The 25,552-nt window shown below is 38.4% G+C and overlaps 1 protein-coding gene across 1 annotated transcript; it reads left to right on the forward strand.

Annotated features, from left to right (window-relative positions):
• The first annotated feature begins 2,100 nt into the window (after positions 1 to 2,100).
• LOC110161210 (anillin, actin binding protein) lies at positions 2,101 to 23,158 on the forward strand. Its single transcript, XM_055157472.1, is given in 24 exon segments — positions 2,101 to 2,308; positions 3,945 to 4,095; positions 4,861 to 5,256; positions 6,533 to 6,852; positions 7,388 to 7,676; positions 8,135 to 8,337; positions 8,610 to 8,714; positions 8,798 to 8,906; positions 10,185 to 10,453; positions 10,455 to 10,538; positions 10,829 to 10,956; positions 11,039 to 11,180; positions 12,399 to 12,534; positions 13,994 to 14,176; positions 15,646 to 15,775; positions 15,876 to 15,924; positions 17,583 to 17,636; positions 17,725 to 17,769; positions 18,201 to 18,252; positions 19,078 to 19,190; positions 20,339 to 20,425; positions 20,504 to 20,611; positions 21,457 to 21,629; positions 21,789 to 23,158. Coding segments are annotated over 24 exon segments (3,459 nt in total). The 5' UTR covers positions 2,101 to 2,290; the 3' UTR covers positions 21,904 to 23,158.
• Positions 23,159 to 25,552: the final 2,394 nt, after the last annotated feature.

Consider the following 25,552-nt stretch of genomic DNA (forward strand, 5'->3'; position numbering starts at 1 on the left):
CAAACAACAAAGTAAAAGTAGTCAAGTGAACTTAAGTATACATTTTAGGTATTAGTATTTTTTTTTTTATTGTTTCTTTATTTATTTCATTCATAAAGTATAAAAAGACATCAACAGTGTCACAACATCAAACATACAAGAAATGAATGAAAAGGAGCAGAAAGAAGAGTCATCTTATGTTATCTGCCCACTTTTCCCTTTTCAAGACAAAACATCAACACTGATAGTTACTTTAGAACATTTCAAATCAGTACCTTTCAGTTCAGGCACAGTTATTAATCAATTGCAAACAGAAATCTTCACTTTTATGCACAACAACTTAGTTTCCTTTTTCATACATACACATTGCTCTCGATTTTATGTGTTTTTTAAATGCCATCATAGTACTTGATTCTTTTATATCTTTGTCAAGACTATTCCATAAGTTAACTCCTTTCACAGTGATGCTTCGCTCCATAACCTTGGTTCTGAATCTGCTCTTTTTGTGCACTTTTTACTTTTACTTCTTACTACTACTTTTAACTTTTAATCCACTACATTTGAAAGCCTGTATCTGTACTTTCTACTGAACTACATTTTTAAATGGATTGAAAATTTATTTTCTATATTTAAATTTTTATATTATATTATACTCAAACGTGTTACTCCATGGTTACTCAACGTTACTCAAATGTGTGAATAAAACAAAACACAACTCCAAGTATGTTTTTGGAAAGGTAACAGTATTCTAATATTGATAAAAGTTCAAATGAGTCAGTTTTGCAGAATATATGACCTTTCAGAAACAAGGTAGGTGCTGTATGGACATATTAAATAAGTAAAGAGCAGGCAATGTCACTTACGTAAATTGTACCAGTTAAGATTCACGCTACATGTGGGTGACAAATGCATAGAGCTAGTGTTGTTCATTATACTTTTTTATTGTAGACTACAGTCTGACAGCAGCAGGAGGAGGACTGCAGCAAATGCAATATGTGCAGTATGACTCACTGGAACTTAAACAAAATGTATTGATCCACAAGGGGAATTATTTGGACACAGTAGCTCACACATCACAATATAATATAATAACAAAGAGAAAAAATATAAATGGTAATAATACATTTTAAATAAACAGCAAAAAAGATAACAAGACACAGGTCACAATGAGACATGATTATGTAAACGTAAATGTGCACATCGAAATAAAATAGAAAAATTATTAATAAAATATAAAATCTCACATATATACAAGAGGTCATAGGAAGACAGTGCAACAATGATATGATTTTGACAGGACATAGGGTTATCCGTTACATAATGGTGAGTTGCTGTACAGTTGTTGGGAGTATTATCTGTTACATAAAGGTGTGGTGTTGTACAGTTGTTGGGAGTATTATCTGTTACATAAAGGTGTGGTGTTGTACAGTTGTTGGGAGTATTATCTGTTAAATAAAGGTGTGGTGTTGTACAGTTGTTGGGAGTATTATCTGTTACATAAGGGTGTTGTTGTACATTTGTATGGAATATGATATGAACATAATCCTGTATCTCTCAGTGTTTGAACTCAGCTGTAGGAGCCTGTTGGATAATATGCTCATCTGTCTGTATTTCTCTATAGTCTGGTGCAGATCCATGGGTGCAGTGGGTGAGCAGGATTGTCCATGATACAGAGCAATTTGTCCAGTGTCCCCCTGTGTAGCTCTTCTTTTTTCCATGCAAAAACATGCAAAAAAAATCTACCGTTGCTGTTAAAGTGGTCGCAGTGTGGGAGACAGTCACTGAAAATGTGTATTGTGTGTGGACGTGGTGCCTGGCAGTCTCCCTCAACAAAAGCAGAAGTGTCACATTTGCATTTCAACTCCACCGTTCCAAGACTGTACGACACCACCCGCCGTGACAGTGACGCTACGTAAAAAAAATAAAAAATAATAAAATAAAATAAAATAAAAAATATTAATAAAGAATAAAAAAAAAAAAGACTGTGACGCTACGTAAAAAATAAAATAAAATAAATAAAAATGCTTGACGCTACGTGACGCTCAGATATTTAAAGCCCCGATCCTCGCTTCTGATTGGCTCCTTGCACATCCGGTGAGCTGTTGGCGCCTGCGCAGTAGCCGCAGCGCTGAAATTCAAATTTTGAACTTTGTTGTTTTGCGCAGAGAGAAGAGTCAGAGAGAAGCACCGGGCAGGAACAGGACAGGACGAAGAGCCCCTCACGTCTTGTTTTTACACATATTAACCCGTGCTAGACTTGTAATATACATTTAATCTCACACTTCGTTGGATCGGGGACACGCTTTTCGACATGGATCCGTTTACTGAGGTAAGTGCTGCTAACTAGCGTGAACGCGAAGAGCTCCTGTAATGTCTCAAAAACAAACTCCAGCATAATCGTTGTATTTTTTAGTCAGATTGACCATACACACCTTTTGGTTAATGGCAAACGTCATAAAGTGCACATTTATTGTTTTGATGCGTGCGTAAATTAAAATGTTAAAGCTAAATTACAGTCAACATGCAATAATGACGTGGCACGTGTTGTCTTTGGTTTGTTCTGACTTTCCAATCTAAAAAAAAAAAACTGTCAAAAACTTGCACTTTTTACTTTTTATTATTAAATACTATACTACTAATAATAATACTGCTAATTGTTTTGTTTAGCTGTGTTTTTTTCTTTAAATGTTTTTACTTGATCAATCGTCAGTAATATTTTTTTTGTATTAACTAACTAATGCTTTTCATTTTCTTTCTTTGCAAATAAGTCAGTCTCCTTCGTAGGTGTTGGCATGATCTCATTTGGCTATTTCTGCAGTTAGTGCTTTCCCTTTTTGCCAGGCTTCTATTTTTTGCCCCTATATGTAGATGTGATCATGCTTCGCTGTGTCAGCCCTCCACAGCCAGTAGAATTCAAATTTGAAGTGTGGTAACTGGGGGCAGGAGTGGCTCATGACTTGGGAATGCAGTAAAAAAGTGACTTGAGGTTTTCCACTGCTCATTGCTGTTGCTCCCTGGAATGTGTTTGGGCTTGCAGCTAACGTACAGCACTATTCATCAGAGTGTGACAGGCTGGCAGCGCGTGAGATCCAGATGAGAGCAGGTCAAATGGAGGAAAAGGGAAGGGCAGGACAAAGCAGATGTCTTTATCTATTTTAGACAGAGTCTGCTGTGTTGGTGTAATGAGGGCAAGTAAAGGAAGTACACTGACTGCACCCTGGCTTGTGCACTTCTAGATTTACATGGATAAGTTATGTTGAAATGTCACAAGTTTCCTCAGTTTGTCTTGTAATCAACCGGAATAGTAGCAGTATGGTGATAAGCATTCGCCAAGGAACTGGAGTGTAGAAGGTTAAATTTTCACTCAGAAACATGCTTGTTTGGTTAATTGTAAACTGAGACGTATTGCATATTTTAAAATTTCTAGCAAATCACTATATATTATTCCTATAGCATTACTAAAAAGGGAGCAGTTGCTTGTGAACTATGCTGCACAAATTCTCACATAAACCCAAAAAAGATTGTTTTTCCTTCAAATTTAATGTAGCAAGTGCTTAACTTACTGCAGAGGGAAGTTACTGACAGTAAGTGATTTGACACTTGTTTAATTGCCATTGTTGCTGCTGGGTTTTTCTATAGAAGGATCTCTGAATCACTGGTGGAGTAAATGTGACAACAGCAGTATAGTTTTAGAACCACCAAAAAAGTCACAAGGCACTGCTGTTACTTTTTTTTGGCATTATTGCTTGATGTGTGAGTATGACAATACTAAAGTTTAGTTTTATAATCATTATGAGAGGAAAATGTGTGATGCTAGGAAGTTCAGTTATTGACATCATGCCATGAATAGAAAATACTACTAAAAAGATATTCCCTCTAAATATAGAAAAATATTGTACTGCACAGTCACACAATCTACTTGCTATGGTCTCTGTGGAAATAATGTTTCTCTTTCTCTGCTGCAGAAACTGTTGGAGCGGACCAGAGCTCGTCGTGAGAATCTGCAAAAAAAAATGGCAGAACGACCAAACGCTGCAAACAGACAGATGGTGAAACGGCCCAGAGAGCCTCTGACCGAGACCAACAGTTTAATCTGTGAGCCTCCCATTGATAAAGGTAGAATCTCATCACTATGCCATTTTATTATAAATAGGCCTGTCAAGGTAAATACTATATCAAGTTATCATTCAGTATGTGAAAGCTGGAACAGTATATTTAGGAGGTCAATATTTATCGTGAGCATTTTTTCTTTGGAAAAATGGGGAGATTTTTGTTCGGCTTTCTACAGCTCAAATCTTATCATATTACAACAAAAATAGGATGATATTACTTCCTCAAAAACGTACGTGGAGTTGTGTTTTGTTTCATTCACACCTGTTTGAGTAACCCTTTTATTAATTCTGTCTCTAATGCACAAAATACTCTGTTACATCTTGTCATGTTGATGTCATGAAGCGGGAGTTGTCAAGTTAACAGCTCCTTTTACTGTTAGTTCAGTTTGGCAATTCTAGGGCTGAAATTATTCAAATTATTCTAGTGAAGGTTGGAACATGCCCTGTATTACCACATGACATCACAAGTTGGAACAGAGTGTTTTCAGTTTGAGAGAAGAACTCAGCCTAAATATGCAGGGTTTGTGTGTTAAACATGTGTGAATGAAACGAAACTCAACTCCAGGTCTGTTTTTGATGAGAAAACAACATTAATTTACAACATGGATCAGAAAATGTAATGTCGGCCCTTTTAATTATTATATATTATTGTTTATCGCAGTTTATCTCTGTTAGTAATATATCGTGCTTCAAAATGTTTTATGACAGGCCCATTTTAAACCTCTAATACTAACTAAATAAAATGTCTCATCATGTCATCTTCATTCAGTTCCACAGGCCGCTACCAAGCCCTCTCCGTCCAAACGCAAATGTTCAGGGGAAAACCAGCAACCCTCCATCGCAGACGAGGAGAACAAGGAGCCAGTGGTGCCACGATCTTTGACCCCACAGCTCCAGGACCTTCCCAACGACAAGAAACCCCCCGTGTGCCCCGCCAGCGTCAGGAGTACCCCCTCTATGGAGAGAGCAAGTCGACCCGATGTCCCATCCCAAGTGGAGCTGGAGAGGAGAGCTGAGGAGGAGAAGGAGGAGGAAAAGATGGAGGTCACGACTTCACTGCACCAGAGCAGGACCGAGGAGGAGAGGAGTGTCCCACTCGCAACAGGCATGAGGTCCCGCCTACAGATGCTGGCCGACCAGAGGAAGTGCTGGGAGGCTGGAGGTGGTAAGAGCAGACGCATATTTGAACACAAGACTTTATTTCAATTTCACACTTACTATGGGAAGAGATATTCATATTCTTTGATAAACTGACTACAGTCCTTAAAAAGAAAATTACACTTGGTGACCACTTTGCACTGACGAAGACCATCTTGTTGGTTGAAACGTGTTGGCGTCCCTTCATGAAATAAAGGACTTTTAATATATTCAGTCGGAGTGCCTCGGGTTTATACTTTGCCCACTTTTACATTTTCTAGCAAGGGTAATTTTCTGTTTAAGGACCGCTGTTTTAATCCTCGTAGAGCACCTGTACTGCTATTTTGTACTTTTTTATGACCCAGTGAAGTGCTCTACCTCTTTTTCTTCATCCAAACTCACTACAGTGTTCCACAGCTACGCTGCTACAGCTACAAAAATGATTGCATAATACTGGTCTGTTATCATTACATTATACTTCCTTTTCCGTTAATATTCCTATAGTGCATGAAATTGTGAGCTTTAAGTCACGTTATAGTGTTGCTACCTCATCAAAAACAGACCTGGAGTTATGTTGTTGTGTTGTTTCATTCACACATGTTTGAGTAATCCTAGTTTATTTTTCTATCAAGCTCAAAATGCTCTGTTCTACCTTGTGATGTCTTGTAGTGGTAGTGATTACAGCTTGACAGGAGTTAAAAACACAGTGGAACACACCCTGTTTTACTTTATGGCGTCACAAGGTGGAACAAGAGTGTTTTCAGTTTGAGATAAGAACTCGATCTAAATTTGCAGGGTTTGTGCTTTTAAACATGTGTGAATTAAACAAAACACCAACTTCAGGTATGTTTGTGATGAGGAAGTTATTACACATTATAACACTGATCAAAAATAGTGTAATATGGGCCCTTTTTTTTAGAATTAAGTTATTTTAATCAGTCACACAGTTTAAGCAAATATAAGTTTTCATTAAGGTTCTTTTTGTTCCCTGTTTTTGGGTTGGGTGGTTCATTCCTACAAAAATATATTTTGAAATTGCTTCTTTACAATTGAAAAAAATATACTTTAACCCTATGCGCAAATAGGTTTTTAGAGGAAGAACTGAAATCTTATTAGGATGTCTTGTTTTGTTTAAAGTTTGACTCATAAAATATAATAGTTATTCGGACTGTTCCATAAACAAGCAACCGTAATTTCTCTTCACTTTGACAGTTCTGAAATAAAACAGTTGTTATTCACTGTTACCATGTCAGTCAGATAAACAAAGACGCAACTGATCTGTTTTTTCGTGCCCTCTGACCCAGCAGACCCAGCGGTAGTTCCAGACAGCACCCCCCTCTCCATGCTGAAGAGACAGCCGGAGGTGCCACCTAACCCCGCCCCCTCTCTGTGCTCTGGGACTCCCGTAGGGCGCAAGGGCCGACTGGCAAATCTGGCGGCCACCATCGGCTCGTGGGAGGATGACCTGAGCCACGCTAACATCCCAAAACAAAGCGCAGCACCAGAGAAACCCGCCTCTGTGTATAAAGCTCCAATCAGAGAGGCGAACAGCAGTGTGAAACCTGCTGGACCTGTGGTGACGAGTGCAACTGCTCAAGACAAATCTATGACCAAACCTAATCAGGTAAATTACACAAACAGTTACAGCACACCCCTTAAATTACTGCAGCTTTTACATCAAATGTAATACCTGTGCCTTTTGAGGAACATGTTGAAGTCTGCTAAAGGCGTAACATTTTTAGTTTGTGAACTAGGGGTGTGCAGAAATATTGATCTATCGTATAGTTTAATGTGATGATACAGTATTTATATTGTGGGCTGCTGTATCGATATACCACCAAGAGTACTTTTTTTTTGTGTAAATTTTACAAAATTTTGTCTCAGTGCTATAGTTTTAGCAACAATATTTCTTTTTTAAACCACTATTTTTGCAAAGTTAATACGAAAGCCATCTATTTTACTCATCAAAACTGTGAATATGTCAATTGTATTGCATAAAGTTTCCTTCCACTAAATAAGCAACAAAATTATGGTGTGGGTAAAAAAAAAAAATTGGTAAAAAATGCCATATAACGATACTGTGTAATCAAACTTAGTATCATGATATTTTGATATTTTTGCACACCCTTGATGATAAAAACTTTTCTATCTCTCTTCAGTCCATTATAAACTCTCCGGTGAAGGCCACCCCTGTGGTCCCACCCAGCCCTCAAAAGGCCGAAGCCCCTTCTGTCCCACCATCGGCTCAGAGTCCTCAGAGGACCTCCAGGCTGGAGCTGTCCTCCAGTCCACTGAAGGAGACGCCCAAACCTGTTCCCCAGAGCCCCCTGAAGAACCAGCTCCCCTCCAGACCTCTGGGGGTGATGCCCAGTCCACACAAACCAGAGATCCGGGTCAAACCTGCTGATCTGAGCTCCAGTTATCCAGAGAAAACTGCTGGAACTCCCAGTAAGTTATGTTAAAATGCACAATCTTATTTAACAGTTTTTAATTGTTCTGAAACACATGGACAGCCAGGGAGGCACGTGAAGATTTGGGAGTTTTTTGTTTTTTGTTAATTTTTTATTGCAACGAGCTACAGCCTCCAGTTTATAAGATTGGAGTAGGAGATTGCTCAAGAACACAACAACAGTATGTGCTAATTTGCTAAAGCAATATTTGGATCAAATTTCTGTGTGGTTGGTAGTTGAATGCTTTGAAATACACCATGATTACTTTGTAAATATTTTAAAAAACTTTTGCCCAAAGTGGTCCGTTAACTTCTACGTACTGCCCTCAAAGTACTTTTAACAATTTACTCACATTTTAGTACAATTACATCAGAAAATGTCATTATTTATCCAAAGACAAATGTTGAGTATAATAATCTATACATAATTTCCCTGACCGTCTTGAATTCCTTGAAGGTGTGAAGTCTTTTCTGGAGCGCTTTGGAGAAAAATGCCAGGAGCGTTCCAACGGGAGCACTCCTGTAGCGGGCAGAAGTCAGCCAAAGACTCCCACAGTGACTTCAGCAGTGACCCCAAACACCAGGCTGGTCCAGGAGAAGCTCAGAGCCGCTCAGGCCGCCAAAACCACGTCTGCAGACCTCACCCAAAGACAGAAGATGGTGGGTTCATCTGGACAAATTTAGAGTGTTTGACAAATTATTTTACCCAATGTAAATCGTGTAAATCATATGAGAGGCTTGTTTAAGTGCATTAATCCTCTCACCTGTTGTAGTTCCATTTTAGTCAGCTCTTTCTGGTCATTTTGTGTTAGACTTAATCAGAGCTTTATTTTAACTTGAGCTTCTAACAGTAGTGCTTTCATTTACCTTCACACCCCCAGAGAATGTTGACGACAGCTGCAAAGTATCAATAAACTTATTCATAATTTCAGGAGCGCGAGTCGGAGCTGGCTCTCATACGAAACCGCTTCCAAAAGGCCAACAACATGTGGAAGAACAAGGACGAAGGGTCGGAAAAGACAATCACAGACACAGCGGTCCGTAAAGTCTCTAAAGTGATCACAGAACGTTGGATGTCTGTTTACAAAAAGGTTTAATGATTCTTTTTCTGTTGCATCAGAAACCAATGAGCACATCAGAGGAGAGTGAAGCGCCCTCCTGTCACTCAGATGAGCCAACAGCGCCCTCTGTTGACAAAAGTCAGAGCCCCATCAAAAGCATTCGATCAGGTACTTTGCATTACTTTTACACTACTTTTTAAGAGATTTTTTTGGGTGGAAAACACTGCATATTTGTAATTTAAGTTTATCACAATGTTTGGTAATTTACATAATATTTACATCAAATTTATGCGTCTGAAAATAATGTGATCGTCACTAAATCTTGACTTCCTTACAAGTGCCCTGTAGAGCTGGGTATCATTAAGAAATTGCCGATACGATACATACTTTGATGCAGTGCACTTTCGATTTGATACAATATATTTAAAATCGATTTGATACTGTTCATTAAAAAATAAAGGCTAAATCATGGTTGTGGCACTAAAAGTTTTTGTTAAACCACTTCTTGTGCAAACTTAATATGAGAAGACAAACATTTTAATCATTGAAAACAGTGAAAATGTCAAATGTGTCGCATAAACAAGTTTCCTTCTTCTAAACAAGCAACAAAACTGTAGCGCTGTAACAAAATAATTAAAACAATTGGTAAAATACACCAAAAAATACTCTTAGTGATATATCGATACAGCAGCCCACGATATCGATACTGCATCATCACATTAAACTGTACGATATATTGATATTTCGATATTTTTGCAAACCCCTAGTGCCCTGTTAAGTTGTAATTGTTTACCCAGCTACAGATTTTACATTAAAGCAACATTGCGTAACTTTCTACTGCTGGCACATCAACTGCTTGAATAAAACCATACTTAGGAACTTTCTCTATGGAGATGAGCTAAATCAGTTTTATGCCATAATGTGGGATATTACAGCAAAAGGAACAACATTTTTTCCTCCAGGAGTCGAGTAGAGATGCGAAAAATGAAACAGAAGATGCACACCAAAGTTCTTGTAGAGGTGCAAATGCAAGGAACAGCAAAATAAAAGTGAGAAAATGCACAGCACACTCAAATGGCTGATGCCCAAAAGGTTTTTTCATTTTTAAATAATGTTTCAGCATAAAAAGGCTTTGTCAGATATTTTTTTTGTGGTCCAAAGCAAGAAAAATATCTGTCTAAGGCATTCGTCATCTGAGTGTCCTATGCTATTTTTTCACTTTTATTGTAGAGATGCAAGTCCACTCGTTTAGGATGCATGTTTTTCTGTGTTTTTCAGAGCAATAAAACCACCCCAAAGAAACAGAATTTACTTATGTGTATTTTTAGCTAAAAAGTTATGCAGTGTGGCTTTAATTTGGTTAAATATTTTTGTATCGTTGACCACAGCAATTAGTACAAAGTGATGCGTGTTTGTTAATTTCATTAAAATTCCAACGTGTTTTAGGATTCCTGGATTCACCTCCAGCTTCAGCGTCCAGCCCTTTGAAATCAGTCAGCCAGATTATGGTAGAACCAGTCAGCGAAAGTCCAGAAGAAGAGAAGAAACGGGAAGAGGAAGTGAACGAAATCGAGATGAACGTGGACGGATCTTTGACCAGCGAGCAGAACGTGGACGGCTCCATCAACTCTGCCGTCATCAACGAGCTGTTCCAAGGCGTCCTGGAGCAGAGCGAGGAGCAGAGCACAGCTGATGATGAAGAGGAGGAGGAAGATCCCTCTGAACATCTCCTCCATGTCTCTGCTGGCTCCGCTGGTCGAGACTGTGGCGGCCGTCACAAAGAGTCCGGACGGGATGATGGTATAAAACACTTAAAATCTTTATCCGTCAAGCTCTCAAATGAAAAACTTAATCAAAAACAAGATTAAACCAGCACCAAAATCAGTCAAACTAAATGAAAGTCATGATTAAAACTGTTCTTCTTGAATATTTAAAGGCACAACACAAGATCTGAAAAGGGCAAAAATTTGCAAATTTAGCTTTGATTTTGTCCCACCCTGGTTTAGTCTTAAGATTTTTTATAGTTTGATCAGGAAATAACTTCATGATCAACAATATGTATTAGATTTTTTTTTTTCTTTATTCCACAGACCTCGACTCCAGCCAGCTCTTTCATCGTGAAGAGCCCTCTGGAGAAGACCCCCAGGACCAAACTGAGGAGGTCTCTTTCTTCAGACAGCATCCACGTCCTGAGCCCAGAGCACCGGCTGCCCTACAGGTACCGGCACGGAGACTTTCGGAGATGTCATACACGAAACCGCAGCTGTGAAATAACACGTGATTTCTTTTTTGTATATTAGCATTGACGCGTACAGATCCACCAGAGTGAAGGAAACCGACAGGCCGAGTATAAAGCAAGTGATCGTGAGGAAAGAGGATGTGTCCCAGAGAAAGGAGGAACCACGAGGCTCCAGTCTGTTCAGTGTGAAGCAGAGGATGAAGGTACAAGCTCTACAAACATCCAGTCAGAAAGGATTTGTCTCAAAGTCGTATTTAGCTTGATGATTTTAAGGGGAATAAAATTTAAATCCTAAATTCAACATTATTCAACAGGTTATCATTCATATATAACTGGTCTGGTTTTATCTCATTTTATTTTTCTTTTGCTGTGTAACCGAAAATATCATGTTGATTATTTATCAAAGCCGTTTTTATTTTTAAAAAAAGGCTATTTGACATTTTTAACCCAGCGTGTATGACCTTGAAGTTTAAATTTTTGCAGTTCTTGCAGGTACAGAGCAGTAGGCAGTAGGGCTGCGATATAGGCCACGATACAATACATATCTTGATACTGTGAACTTTCAATTTGATACGATATATTTCAAATTGATTTGATACGGTCAATAAAAAATAAAGGCTAAATCGTGGCTGTGATACTAAAAGTCTTTGTTAAACCACTTCTTGTACAAAGTTAATATGAAAAACAGTGAAAATGTCCAATGTGCTGCATAAACGGGTTTCCTTCCTCTAAACCAGACATTTCCAAACTATGGCCCAGGAGCCAAATGCGGCCCTCAGACCAAATTTTCTTGGCCCTCAGAACCCTAGGTGAACTGGCCCATATTTCCTCAAGCAGTAATTTTGAGTGAAAGTTCTGAACATCAAATATTTAGTGTGTCCTTTTTTAGGATCTAAGCTTGGATAAGTTTCCGGTGTCTCATTCTAACCTGTTTATAAATGGGCATATTTCAATTATTCACTGTAATAACCATCAGTCTATGGACCTAAATCGGCCCTGCGCTTTGTCTAGGTTTAGATATGTGGCCCTTAATGAGGAAATTTTAGATACCCTTGCTCTAAACAAGCAACAAAACTGTAGCTGTAACAAAATAATTTCGTAAAATATACAAAAAAATACTCTTGGCGATATATTGATACAGCAGCCCACGATATTAATACTGTATCATCACATTAAACGATACGATATATTGATATTTTGACATTTTTGAACACCCCTAGTAGGCAGAGAGTGGGAGTAGGTGAACGAAAAATTACTCAAACATGCATGAACTAAGAACACTGCAAGTCTTGAGTAGTTATAGAAGTGTTCCCTTATCTTTAAGTTTTTACATAATGTATAAATGGATTCATCTTGACAAACTATTCATTTGAAATACATTCTACGTTCAGTTTCCTTTTTAAGGGTTAATGTTGTTTCAGATTTTGACCAATGAGATGAACCTGCAGCAGACGGTGATCCACCAGGCGAGTCAGGCTCTGAACTGCTGCACCGACGAGGAGCACGGAAAAGGTTCTCAGGTCGAGGCCGAGGCCGAGAGGCTGCTGCTGGTGGCAAGTGAGTCCAGCAAAACTAATACTGTAGACAGACTGTATAAAGAAATGGACTGTGGGAGTGTGATGTCACCCACAGCGTTCAGCTCCAGTCAAATGAAGCTCACGAGGATAGTAGATATAGGAGTTCCATATTAGCAGTAGGAATTTATTTATGGATAGTGAAATAGCGAAATAAAAACACCAGGATCGTGTAGAGTAGTTTAATACGAACATCTTTGTAAAGTCAATTGGATTCAGAGTTGATGGAGCCGAAAGCGCCCACATGAAAAATCAGATCTACACTGGGTTGTCAAAAATAAATACTCTGATCCTAACCAAAACTAAAACTAGTGTTGTATCAAAACAATTAAACTCATTTAAACAAGTACCAATCCTAAAATGAATCACTTACATAGGGCAATATTCAGGGTATTCTACAGTCATGGAAATTGAAAATGTCATTTTCCAGGCCTGGAAAAGTCATGGAATTTTAGTATTTCTTCCACGCAATTTCGGCGTTATTAAGTTCTCTTTACACTATTATAATTATTTCCGAACATATGCGCTTTTTGTTTAAAAGAGACGACAATAAATGCACTGACGGTATTTTGAATGTTAAAAACCTATAATCCTAAACCATCAGGTGAGTGGAAGGGGTTAACATTTCATATTTAGAAAAGTCTGATCAATTGTACACATATAGGTGCCGTAAAGTCATGGAAAATTCACTTTAGGTCATGAAAAAGTCATGGAAGAGTGGGAACCCTGGTAATATTCCATGATATTAAAGATCCAATATTACACCAAACTGACTCTTGTGAGCTTTAACCTTTACAAACTGTTCATTTCTTAAGCCGTCACAGTATGATTCAGGTCAAATTTGACTCAGACCAAGAATTCAGTCATAGAAACTTACCAAATTTTGAACTACAGATCTATTTAGAATGTCTAAATAGATTATCCCACATGAATAAATATATGTAATACATAAATATGTGTCATGGGAAATTCACTTTAGGTCTTGAAAAAGTCACGGAAAAGTTTTGAAATTTTGTCAGTAAAAAAGAGAGGGAACCCTGAATATTGAGCCTTTTTCTTTTTTAGAGTTTTAGAAGTTTTGATCTACATACACTGCCATTCAAAAGTTTGGTCACACCATCTCATTATGTTTTTTTGTTGTTGTTTGTTTACTACTTTTATTTTAGTTTTTTCTTTACCAAATTCCATATATCTTACAGAAGACATGAAATATGACTTATGTATTTATATTAAATGTAGAAAGCTGTAAACACTTAGAAAAAAACAGTGAATGAGAGAGTGAGTCCAAGCTTTTTAGTAGTGCATATAAGAGCGAGAATTGAGTGGAGGCGAAACTACTCTTGAATATGTGAAGATATGAAAAGATGTATGTATGTAATATGAAAGAAAAATGCCAGATATCAAAAGTGAACACTATTTTAACTATAATCTAACTGTTTCAGCGGAGAAGCGTGAGGCTCTGAAGGCTGAGCTGGACCGTCTCAAAGGGGACCCGTCCGGACAGAAGAGGGCGCCAGGTCCAGCAGACTCCACCGGACTGTCTGCCACCCGCGGCTCTATCACCCTGCACGAGCTCAGACTGCCGCTCAAAGCTGATTTCGTCTGCTCCACCGCCAACAAACCTGGTAAGAGACGGTTTTAAATATGTATGCGTCGTAATCTGGTCAGTGACAATAGACGATAATATTGAAACCAAAGCATAAAGCAGAATTAGCCACAAAAAGTTTTCTTAATGTCCAATATTGTTAAAAAAAAACATGAGTTGTAATAAATAAACAACAGATTTCAACACTTTAGTAGTTAATTTGTGTCATAATGAGTCATAGACGTTCAAAATTTAACACTCTAAAGCTCAAATCTCATTGTACAACATAAAAATAACCAACATTTTCCCACTAGTACAAAAAAAAAGTCCATGATAAAAAATGTTATCCCCTAAAAATATTGTTCCACCTCATGTATTGAATGATACTTGATGTAGTAATTATCATGACAGACCTATCTGAAATCTGTCATCAAGTCTTTTACTTCACTGCAGCAAATTACAATAACAGTTGTTTATCTGCGTCAATTTAACATGGGAAAACTTGTATAAAATATGTATATAATAATAGAATTGTACGCATCTGTATTAAATATGCTGTTAAAGCTATTTTCACTTTATGTGCTGGTATTTTGTTGAAATACTTGATACAATTCTCCATGCGTTCAGGGATTTCCAACCTGTAGCTCGCCAAGGGATTTCTGAATTATATGTATTGTACTTAATAACTAAAACATGATTATTTACCGTTGTAAATGTGTTATTTTGATACCTAACTTGTGCACTAATAAACGGATAATTGTTTATGTTTAATATGCATCTAATTGTACCCCGTCCAAAGCATGCCATTGCTCGTTTCTCAGTTTCTTGTGGCAGCTAAAATTAGTTAGTGCCTCCGCTCAATTTCATTTCTCTCCAGCGACTAGGTCAGGAATCAGAATACAATAGACGGTTTGCAAAAACACCAGAAGTGCAAGTTCGGGCACCAGCCAATCAGCGAAGACTCATACATTCAGTGTTATCAACGATTCCAGAGATCGAGGATTTAAAGCTGGAAAGAGAATGTTTGGTGAATTTTATCAAGGGGAAAGACATTATTGTCCTTCTTCCTACGGGATTTGGGAAAAGCTTAATATACCATTTAGCCCCGTTAGCACCGCATTACATACGTCACGACCAAATTGCAGCGATTGGTTAAATGACAAAACGTACCCGCCTACCGTCGACCAAACTAATTCCAACGCTGCGAGGTCAGATGGTTTCTACGAAGTGAAACTGGCTGATGAATCAGGCTAAAAATGAGTAGCTCTCTGGAATTTTCATGAAGGTAGCTCACCGGAAGCAAAAGGTTGGAGGCCCCTGAATTAGATCTTTTGAATAATGAAAGGCCCTGAAAATGTCACTCATAACAGTATAACTATAATACTATATAATAATATACCATGCTCTGATACAGGACATTTTAGTTTTTTTTTTTCATTATTCAAGTTTTGTTTTAGTGGAATAGATGATGTAATACAAGATGTTATTGTTTTTCTTTTGCCTTTACAGAAGCCAGCAGTAAGCACTCGTTCTTTGTGATGATCCGAGCCGGAGCAGAGAACACCGTGGCCACTCCTTTAGCGAGCACACACAGAGGACTGAGCGGAGACACTCTCACCTTCCCCACTAAATTCACCATGTAAGTAAAGTAGCACTAAAGCAGCATAAACATGCCCTATCACCTCAACAGCTGATACATGATCTCAGCACTACCACCGGCTCACTGTGTTTCTTTGTAGGGCCGACGTCTCCAGTGACTTTCAAATTATGATTGAGGTGTACTGTCTGGTAAGTGGCTCCTCTGTGCTTATTTTATTTACAGGGTTCCCACGGTCATGGAAATCCTGGAAAAGTCGTGGAAATTTTAGTATCTCTTTCACACAACTACATCGTTCTGTTAAGTTTTCATTATTATAATTATTGCTGAACATTTGCGCCTTTTGTTTAAAAGAGACAACAATAAATGCACTGACAGTATTTTGAATGTTAAACTATAATACCAAACCATAAGGTGAGTGGAAAGGGTTAACATTTCATATTTAGCCCTAAAAGTCTGATCAATTCATTACACAGGTCTCCAGAAAGAACAGTTAATAGATAAGGTCAGTTAAATACAATCAATCAATGAACCTGCCCAGGAGCTACAGGTGGAAATTGGCACTGGAGCTACAATCTGGTACATTACATCTCTACTGTTAAGGTGAATGTAAAAATTGTGCGCTGTCTCTGTCTTAATAAAATAAATAAATAAATTCTACACATGTAGGGTGCCGTAAAATCATGAAAAACTCACTTAACAGGGTAGCCACAGGGTCTTAAAAGTCTTAAATTCACTGTTCCTAAATTAAGGCCTTAAAAAGTCTTAAATTATGTTGTCCAAGTCTTATATTTTTCCACAAAGGGCTTAAATTTCATTAGCCTATTTTTTGTCCACTCATCCGGGCTGCAGTGTGATGTTAAACGGAGGGAGGGAAAAAAAAAGAATGAAATGAACGTCGAATTTGGAGTCTGCACAAACAATACTTTGGTTCCTGACGCTGGCAGCAATGAGTAAACAATCAGTCGAGTGGAGGAAGACGTTGGATGGATCACAGTGGCTCTTAGATTCTAGATATAGTAGTTGGTTGGTCAGAATTTAATCTGGTGTTTTTCGCCCACATAAATGAAAATTAAGACCAACATCGCACCCATTAAGTGGACTTAAAAACATCTTAAATTTGGAGTACCGTATTTTCCGGGCTCTGGATTATAAAACGCACTGTCATTAAATGGTCTATTTTCGAACTTTTTTCACAAATAAACAGCACCGGACTTTAAACGAAACACAACAGTTGGATGGGTCAGTGGGACTTTGTTTGTGGCGTTCACGGTGACTCTGGGCTTTGTTCAGTTGTGGCGTGTAGGGAGGGTGCTGTCTGGGGCCGCTGGATTGTCGGCGTGTTCGCAGTGACTCAGTTGTTCAGTCGTGTCTAGAAGTGGCACATTGCACTCTCTTTTTCGGTTCGTTTGTTCGTTCTGTTCCTCGTCGGCGTGGAGTGATGAGTGTGTCTGTGGGTGTTTTTCGCTGTGCGGTCACTGTCTGCTCCGTGTGTGTTTGTGTGTTCTGTGGGTGGTGCGACTTTATAGTTTACTGAAGTCGTGCTGGGACACCCGAGTGGATTTGTGTATGGGGCGCTCTGGATTGCAGGGCGCACAGTCATTTTTTGATGCGGTTAGAGGCTTAAGAGCGCGCCCTATAGCCCAGAAAATACGGTAGTCAAACCTGGGGATACCCGCTTTAGATCATGGAAAAGTTTTGAAATTTTGTCAGTGAAAAAGAGTGGGAACCCTGTATTTATTTAACCTTTTATACCACCAGCCAAAACATTATTTTATACATAATAATTTTCAGATTAATATAAATATCAAGATCATTTCTAGTCTTTAAAAACCTGTACTGTTTTCAGGTCCAGAAGAGAGAGATGTGCGCTGACAAGAAGAAGAAAATCAACAAGTCAAAGGTAAACGGCTCCATTTGCTTTCTGTTGGTTTACGACTCAAGTCAAAGAGCTCCTAAATAATTCTGTTACCCCGGTGTGTCGTGTTCAGATTGTGTGGCAGCAAGTTTACGAGGCCCATGATTTGTGTATGTCGGTATGAACTGTCAGCTCAGTCCCACGGGTGCCGGGGGAGAGCACTGCATTATGGGAGCGAGGGGGTTACACAGATCTGGGTCTTTTAATAGTTAATGATTGATTCACTTGGTGTCATGGCTTTCTAAAGGTTTAAAACGGAGGATAGGCTGTAGCTTTACGGCAGAATTTGCTGGGGAACGGTACATTTTGCAGATATTTCAAAAGGTGTAAAAATTATTTCACTATATCATCAAAACGTTTGTGTAATCCCTCAGTCGTCCAAGTAGGATCCAAACAAGAAAATCAGTTTTTGTCAATCATTTATCATACGTTTCGCAGCTCATTCAAGCTTCTTCGGTTTACAGATATGTTTTAGATTTTCTGTTTTTATTTTTCATATGTTTTACTTTAATATTTTAGAAATGTGAACCTATTTTTTTCTTTCTGTAGGCTATCACTCCAAAGAGATTCCTTGCCATCACGAAAAGTGGGCAGACACCAGGTATGTACACAATCTTTTTAAGTTTCTTATTTAAAGGGCCCATCTCATGCAAAATCAACTTTTCAGAGCTTTCTACCTTCAAAGAGTGATGTGTGGGCCTTGTATATGTCACCTAAGTGTTTTTTAGATTGATTTGGTGTTTTTTTTTTTAAACAAATTGCAGCGTATTTCTGCCACCCTCCCACGTGGCAATGAACTAAAGCTGCTACAACGATGACGCGGCAGCTACACCTATGACGCGTTTGACGTAGCAGAAAGCGCTTCACCCTCGCCCCCATTCCACGCTCCTCCGCCTCCGCCTCGCATCGGCTGACAATTCCCACATGAACACCTAAACAAAAGCGACAGCATAAGCTCATTGTTCTACACTGCGGGGTCCACAATATAATAAGTTTATCTACTAGTGTTTATTAATACTTTGCCAATCAGTAATGTTCAGCTGATGTCGACGCGGTGCTTGAGCTTCGTGCACCTCAAAGTCCTCGTCCGATTCCGGGTCCAACACATAATAAGGCTGAACGCTGTATAAAAGTTTATTCCTACCACTATCAGGGTGCACGCCTGTCTCCCCCTCCCTCCCTGAGATGGGCGGAGGAAGGGCGGCTCGCTCAGATAAGCAATAGTCGACCTTTTATAGTTCCTGGTGTGTAACTGCCTCCAAGAAATCAGTAAGATTTCGTAACTAACTATTGTGTAATGGATGTTCCAAAACCCAAATTGTGCTTGTATATGTGCAGAAGATACAATGTGAAAAGAGTTATTTTACTTTTATTACTTTTAAACAAATGTATTTTCAGAAGTAGCCTATGCTTTTCTCTGTTCCAGTTGTTGCCAGTCCTGGGGGTCCAAACGCCGTCCGGACCAGTAACTTTATCCTGGTGGGGTCTCACAAAATCACCCTCTCCTCCATCGGGAAGAACAAGTTTCCTCTGGAGAAGGTAATAAAATGTTACTTGGTTAATCTTCTATCCGACGTGCTTTTGTGCGTATTCAATCGAAAGTCGCTGTTTGCTTAATTAAAATGCAAATTGTATAAACTTTGCCCATGTGTGTCCCAAAATGTGTACGAGGTCGTTGTCTTCAGTCTCTGCTCGCTGCTTTCACTGATAATGATTTTATAGACAATTTAATAAGTCAGGTTTTCATTTTTGTTTCTGGTTAAATTTACATTACTCTTTCAAAATCACACTTAGATGTTTTTTGGACATAAAAATTGTCCTTCTTATGTCTTTAAACTGTGTTTTCTATAAGTTTATACTCAGACTATAGTGGCACAGGAGATCCCTATTTGAATCATTTTATTTTATACAATATTTTGGTGTATAAATGCCACTTATTGCCTTTAATGAACAAAAAAGAACTGATATAGATTAAAAATGGTCACTTATATATGCTTTTAATAATACTACATTTTTAGAATCCTTTGTGTTACCTTTTTTTTTTTTTTTGGCTCAGTTTTTAGACTATGAGCCTGAAAATTAGACTATGGAGGGCCTCCTCAGTGCTTTTAGTCTGTGTTTTTGAGTTTGTATTAACCATTTCACAAGTCAGTTGGTCACGATTATTCCAATTACTCTTTGCTGCTCTGTTTTTTACGATTCCTTGGTAAAATGCAGTGTATTCAACCAGGTTTTAAATAATTTTTTTTTAAATAATTTTGCACCTTCTTTTACACCATTTTGCTTCACACATGCCTAAAACTCCGTACTGCTTCTTTCCTGCTTCTCTAGGATCCTTTTTCTCTCTTGTCTCTAATTATGACAACAGAAAATTGGCCGGCTCTTTCTCCCACAGTAATTTATGCGTTCACTTTATTTTTGTTTTAGATCAAATGTGAAGGAATTGAGAGAGAGCTTCTCGGTGACACTTTTCTTAACCAGGTTACTGCTCCCTTCACTGTTGGCTGGTGCTTTGGGGAATGCGCTGGGGCCACTAACCAAATCTTTGCACATTAACACTAACTTTAACTGATACAGAGTGGCTTGATTCTGCTTTTGAACTGAGCTTGCGTAACTTTTGTTTGATTAAACCCAGAATTGTAACGAACATTTGATCAATTTGCTGACTAAACCACTTCCTGATCCAGGTGCCCTTCCTCTGCCCCCTGGAGGGTCACATCTACATGAAGCTGCAGTGTGAGGTGGGCTCCAATGTGGAAGAGAGGGGCTTCCTGGTGAGTGTCAAATAATCAAAGCTACTTATTCGGATGTATTTGTCTGAGCAGAGTATTGATGTTTGTAATGTTCCACAGACCATGTTTGAGGACGTGAGTGGGTTCGGAGCGTGGCACAGGAGGTGGTGTGTCCTCTCTGGGTACTGCATCTCCTACTGGACCTATCCCGACGATGAGAGGAGAAAGGTGAGATTAACATTCTTATTAAGTTTAAGTTTATCATGGCTCTGGTATAGACCCGGTTTAAACTTGGAGTTAAGTTCTTTATATTCCCTGGTTTTGTTAAGTTTCTGGCTTGGCCTTAATTTAACTGGTGACACTGGCCGTTGGGAAAGTTATACTCCCCAGTCTTTTGTTTATATCTATTCATTTTTCCCTTTTTTTTTGGGTTAATTTTATATTTTAATGCTTTATATTTTCTGTACAGCTGGTACATTTTTTAAATGTTTGTCAATAGCAGTACTAGTGATACACATTTTACAAAATAATTGTACCTAATGTTCATTATTTCAATTATTAATTTAGTTTTTGGCATAAAAAGGCCTTTTATAGTACCCAGTCCAAAGTTTTTCATTTTTTAATAGGCAACAAATTGGATGATGTCAATACTAGGGATGTAAAAATATCCAAGTCTCACGATACGATATCATCACAGTATGAACCTCACAGTATGATATTTAGAGTATTGCGATATTTTGCGGAGGCTAATATGCTACTTTTTCCTCTTAAAATGCCTTGACAAGAGTTAATCCAAAGAAATAAGACTTAAAAGTGCTTAGAACTGTTATTCCTTCTTGTAGTCTACACTGAACTAGAGCAAAGGATCATGGCCTATGTAGTTCCCTCTGTCTTTTTTTTTTTTTTTTTTGTTAGCTATTGCTGCACCATAACTCTTAATTTAAGCAAAGAGACTTGAAATTCGATATATTGTGATGGTCCATGACGATACGATATCACGATATTTCGGTTATTGTTACATCCCTTGTCAATATAAATCATTTTGTTTAAGTCCTTCGTGTCTGTTCCTTCAGAGTCCCATTGGCCGCATTAATCTGGCCAACTGCACGAGTAAGAAGGTGGAGCCGGCGAACCGCGAGTTCTGCGCCAGACCAAACACGTTTGAGTTGATCACAGTGAGACCCCAGAGAGAAGACGACAGAGAGACGCTGGTCAGCCAGTGCATGAACACCATGTGTGTCACCAAGTGAGTAGAGCACAGGCACAGGGGGCTGGGATCACAGGGAATCATTATACATCTCCGCCCATTTCCGCACATATGCAAAGTATCACATTGCTCACACAGACCAAACCATTTACCACAAGTTGATTTAGAAATAACTTTAAATTTTTTGTGGCTCTACAGAAACTGGCTGAGCGCAGACACGAAAGACGAGAGGAACTTGTGGATGAAGAAACTGAATCAGATTTTGGTGGATTTACGAATGTGGCAGCCCGACTCCTGCTTTAAGCCTTCATAAACCCCCAGCCCTGCTTTTGGACTGTTCAATACCAACACATGCAATTACGAAGTGCAATACCACATGACGACTGTTTAATATTTTAACTTTGGATTATTATTATTTTACCTTACACATTAACCGCAAATATATCTTGGGAGTAAGCAAATAAAGCCATACATTGAAACATTTCAGTATTTTGTGAAGTCTGAGGGCAGATTTTCAGCAAATAATGATCACAGTTGTCGGCGTGCAAGCAATTTAATATGAATGCAGACGAGTATGCATGGCTTTGACTATTATGAAACCTGATATTTGTGTGTAAATGGTTTTGAATTTGCTAATAAGAATTTTAATATGATTCACAACTGCTGTATATTTTATCCTGCATGGCGGCATGGCTGACAGCACAAGTTTTAGCTAATTATAATTGATGTTTACGGATTTCGGCAGGACTTTTGATACAAACCTGTTCTTCCAGTTTGAATTTGCTATGTCTGTCGTGTTTTTCTGTGTCGTTTACTTGTCACTGGGCAGGTCTGTTGCAGGCTATAGTTTTATTTTTGACACTAAATGCAAATTGATTTATACAGTAACACTTTCTTCCATAGACAGTATATAAAAATGGACATAACGTGCAAGGAAGTGAGCATTGGGCTCCTTCAAATCTGGCTCCAATTGACTTTATATTGGAAAATTGTCACCCCTCTCTTCCAACTACTGCAGTGAGCCTCGTCGTTTTGCTCTTAAAATGTTCATATTAACCCGCTCTACATGATCCTGGTGTTTTTATTTCACCATTTTGTCTGTAAATAAATTCCCATTCCTAACCTGGTTCCTATAACTGCAGCCTCGATGAGCTTTATTTGACTGGAGCCGAACGTCTGTCCCTCAGTCCACTTCTTTATACAGTCTATGGAACTGAGATTTCTATAATATTTTTTTGTTTTGGTCACAAACTGCAGTGGAAGTTACTCAGAACCCCTGCAATGGACTTGAACCTGTCTTTTTGCTCTGATTTTAAATGTTTTTCACTTGTGAAGATAAAAGATGGCGGACTTTATGCTTGTTGATGAATACAATTTCCTTATGTCTATTCACAAGTTTATACATTTCAATTTGCCAGGTATTGTTAACACTGAGCAACAATAAATACCTGCTTTGGAATGCAATTGGCAACCTATGTTTTTAATGTTACTACTTTCTACACTTTTTAATGGAACTAATTGTGAATGATTAAAGTCTAAATTAAATCTATGACATCCTATTTACAAGATTTTAAGTAGTGGTCAATCATTTTATGTTACGAGAACATGTCATTTCAGGGAAGGTGGAAGTGTCTTGGCAAAGAAAATGTCTATAAGAAAACATTGGAGGGATTAATCAAAGTGTAAAGCTATTATTAATTATACAACTATCTAAAAGTTATAAGGAATTGTAAGCAATCATGCAAAAAACTGTTGGAATCATGAAACAGTTCCTATAGTTAGGCTGACCAGACATTCCCATTTACCAGCGACAGTCACAGATTTGAGCCCTGTGTCCCCTCTCCAAGCAGATATTTTATAATTTTTTTATTTATTTTTTTTATTAATCATTGCATTTATATTTATTTATTTGAGACAGAGCACAATTTTTGCATAAACCTTAACAGGAGAGATGCATTGTACATCAGGTTGTAGCGTCAGTGCTAATTTCCACCTGTTGTCCCTGGACAGGTTCATTGATTGATTGTATTTTAACTGACCTTGGTAAATGGTCACATTTTTCTATGGCACTCAAAGCACTTTACAACAAGGAACCACTCACCCATTCATACACCAGGGTATGCAGACACTGGGGGCAAGGTGGGTTAAGTGTCTTGCCCAAGGACACAACGACAGCATTCATCTGTGGGAGCTGGAATCACACCAGTCAAACTGTGGGTCAGTGGATCTGACCACTCAACTGATGATGTTTATGTCAAGAGTGGGATTTGAACCACCAACCTTCAGACCAGTGGACAAAAGCTCTACAAACTGAGCTACTGCTGACCTTGGCTATCAACCGTTCTTGGAGACCTATGTAGCATGTTTTTGGGTTGAGCACCTTTCAAGATACCCAAAGCACTTCACAGTTCATTAATTATTCACTCAGTGACAGTAAGCTACGACTATAGCCACAGCTGCCCCAGGGCAGACTGCCAATCTGCACCACTGGCCCCTCCTACCACCACCATCACTCACGCACGGTGTTGGGGAGTAACAGATTACATGTACCAGAGTTACATAATCAGAGTACAAATTATGAGTAACTGTATTCAGTTACAGTTACTGTTTCCATGAGTGGTAATTGGATTACAGTTACTTTGTTGAAATAAATGGATTACATGGTGGTATTTTCCTGTTTTCACATTTTGGGCTAAACCAGGACTAAAATCAGGACTAAACCAGGTCTAAACCAGGACTAAACCAGGTCTAAACCAAGAATAAATCAGGTCTAAACCAGGTCTAAACCAGGACTAAACCAGGACTAAACCGGGACTAAACCATGTTGTGCGGACCATGTCTCCTCGTCTTCTATCAATAATATTTTTAATTTGGTTCAGTAAAGTCTGGGCTTTTTATTTTCTTTTATCAGACAAAACATCTTATGTGAAGATTTCCTCATCTTTGCTTCTCTACAGCAAATCAAGTAATTCAAAGTATTCAGATTACATTACTCACTTTAAGTAATTTAATGGATTCTGTTACAAACTACATTTTGGGGTTTGTAATCTGTAATCTGTAGGGGAATACATTTTAAAAGTAACCTTCCCAACACCGCTCACGCTACTTCATATGAGGCAAAGTGGGTGAAGTGTCTTGCCTGAGGGCACAATGATAGTTTTTGTCACTGGCGCCCCCCTGTGGCTCCTGATTTTCCCAGTGTCTCCCACCCAAGTACTAACCAGGCCCGGCCATGCTTAGCTTCAGAGATCTGACAAGATCAGGCTTTGACGAGCCGGTGTGGCCACACGATACCGGTCTTATCCAAAACCAGTGATTTGTCCCAGTTTTACTCAAGAAATGTCCCACGTGTCCCTATTTTTTACCCATTTGATCCCCTGCTAACAGTAAGAGAGGCATATGCCGCGCTTCCGGGTTTCGCGCTAATATAGTTTCCTAATTGGGCGGCCACGGTCACATGATCGGACGCACGCAAAGAGACGCAAAAAGAGACTTGTCATTTGTATACGTAAAATACAGAAAATCTACTTAAAAATGACCAAAACACAAAGAAAATATAACTATACTGTGGCAAGTTGGTCATGAATGGTTTCTGCATAACAGTTTTGTTTAATTAAGCACTCAAAGCTTTTATTATTCTTTTATTTCTTTTTTTTTTAAATTCTTTTATTATCTCTCTTTTATTATCTCCCCTTTATTCTTTTATTATCACAATTTTATTATTACCAACCACCAAAAACCTGGAATGTCACAGTTTTTTATCCTGAAATTCAGGTCTACTGTAGTGCATATCAACAGAATTAGCAAATCAAAGATCTTAACTGTGATCCTTCCTTAATAGTTGGTGCATATTTAAATTACAATCACAAAGATTATTTTATTGAATAACTGGCCTAAAATGCACGAACAAAACTGTCAAGCTGATGTAACATTACCAGTATCAAACCACTGTATCAAGTTAA

The sequence above is a fragment of the Boleophthalmus pectinirostris genome, unplaced genomic scaffold (genome assembly GCF_026225935.1).
Source record: "Boleophthalmus pectinirostris isolate CB_2022bp ecotype Guang Dong unplaced genomic scaffold, ASM2622593v1 HiC_scaffold_21, whole genome shotgun sequence".
In the NCBI taxonomy this organism is placed as follows: Eukaryota; Metazoa; Chordata; class Actinopteri; order Gobiiformes; family Gobiidae; genus Boleophthalmus; species Boleophthalmus pectinirostris.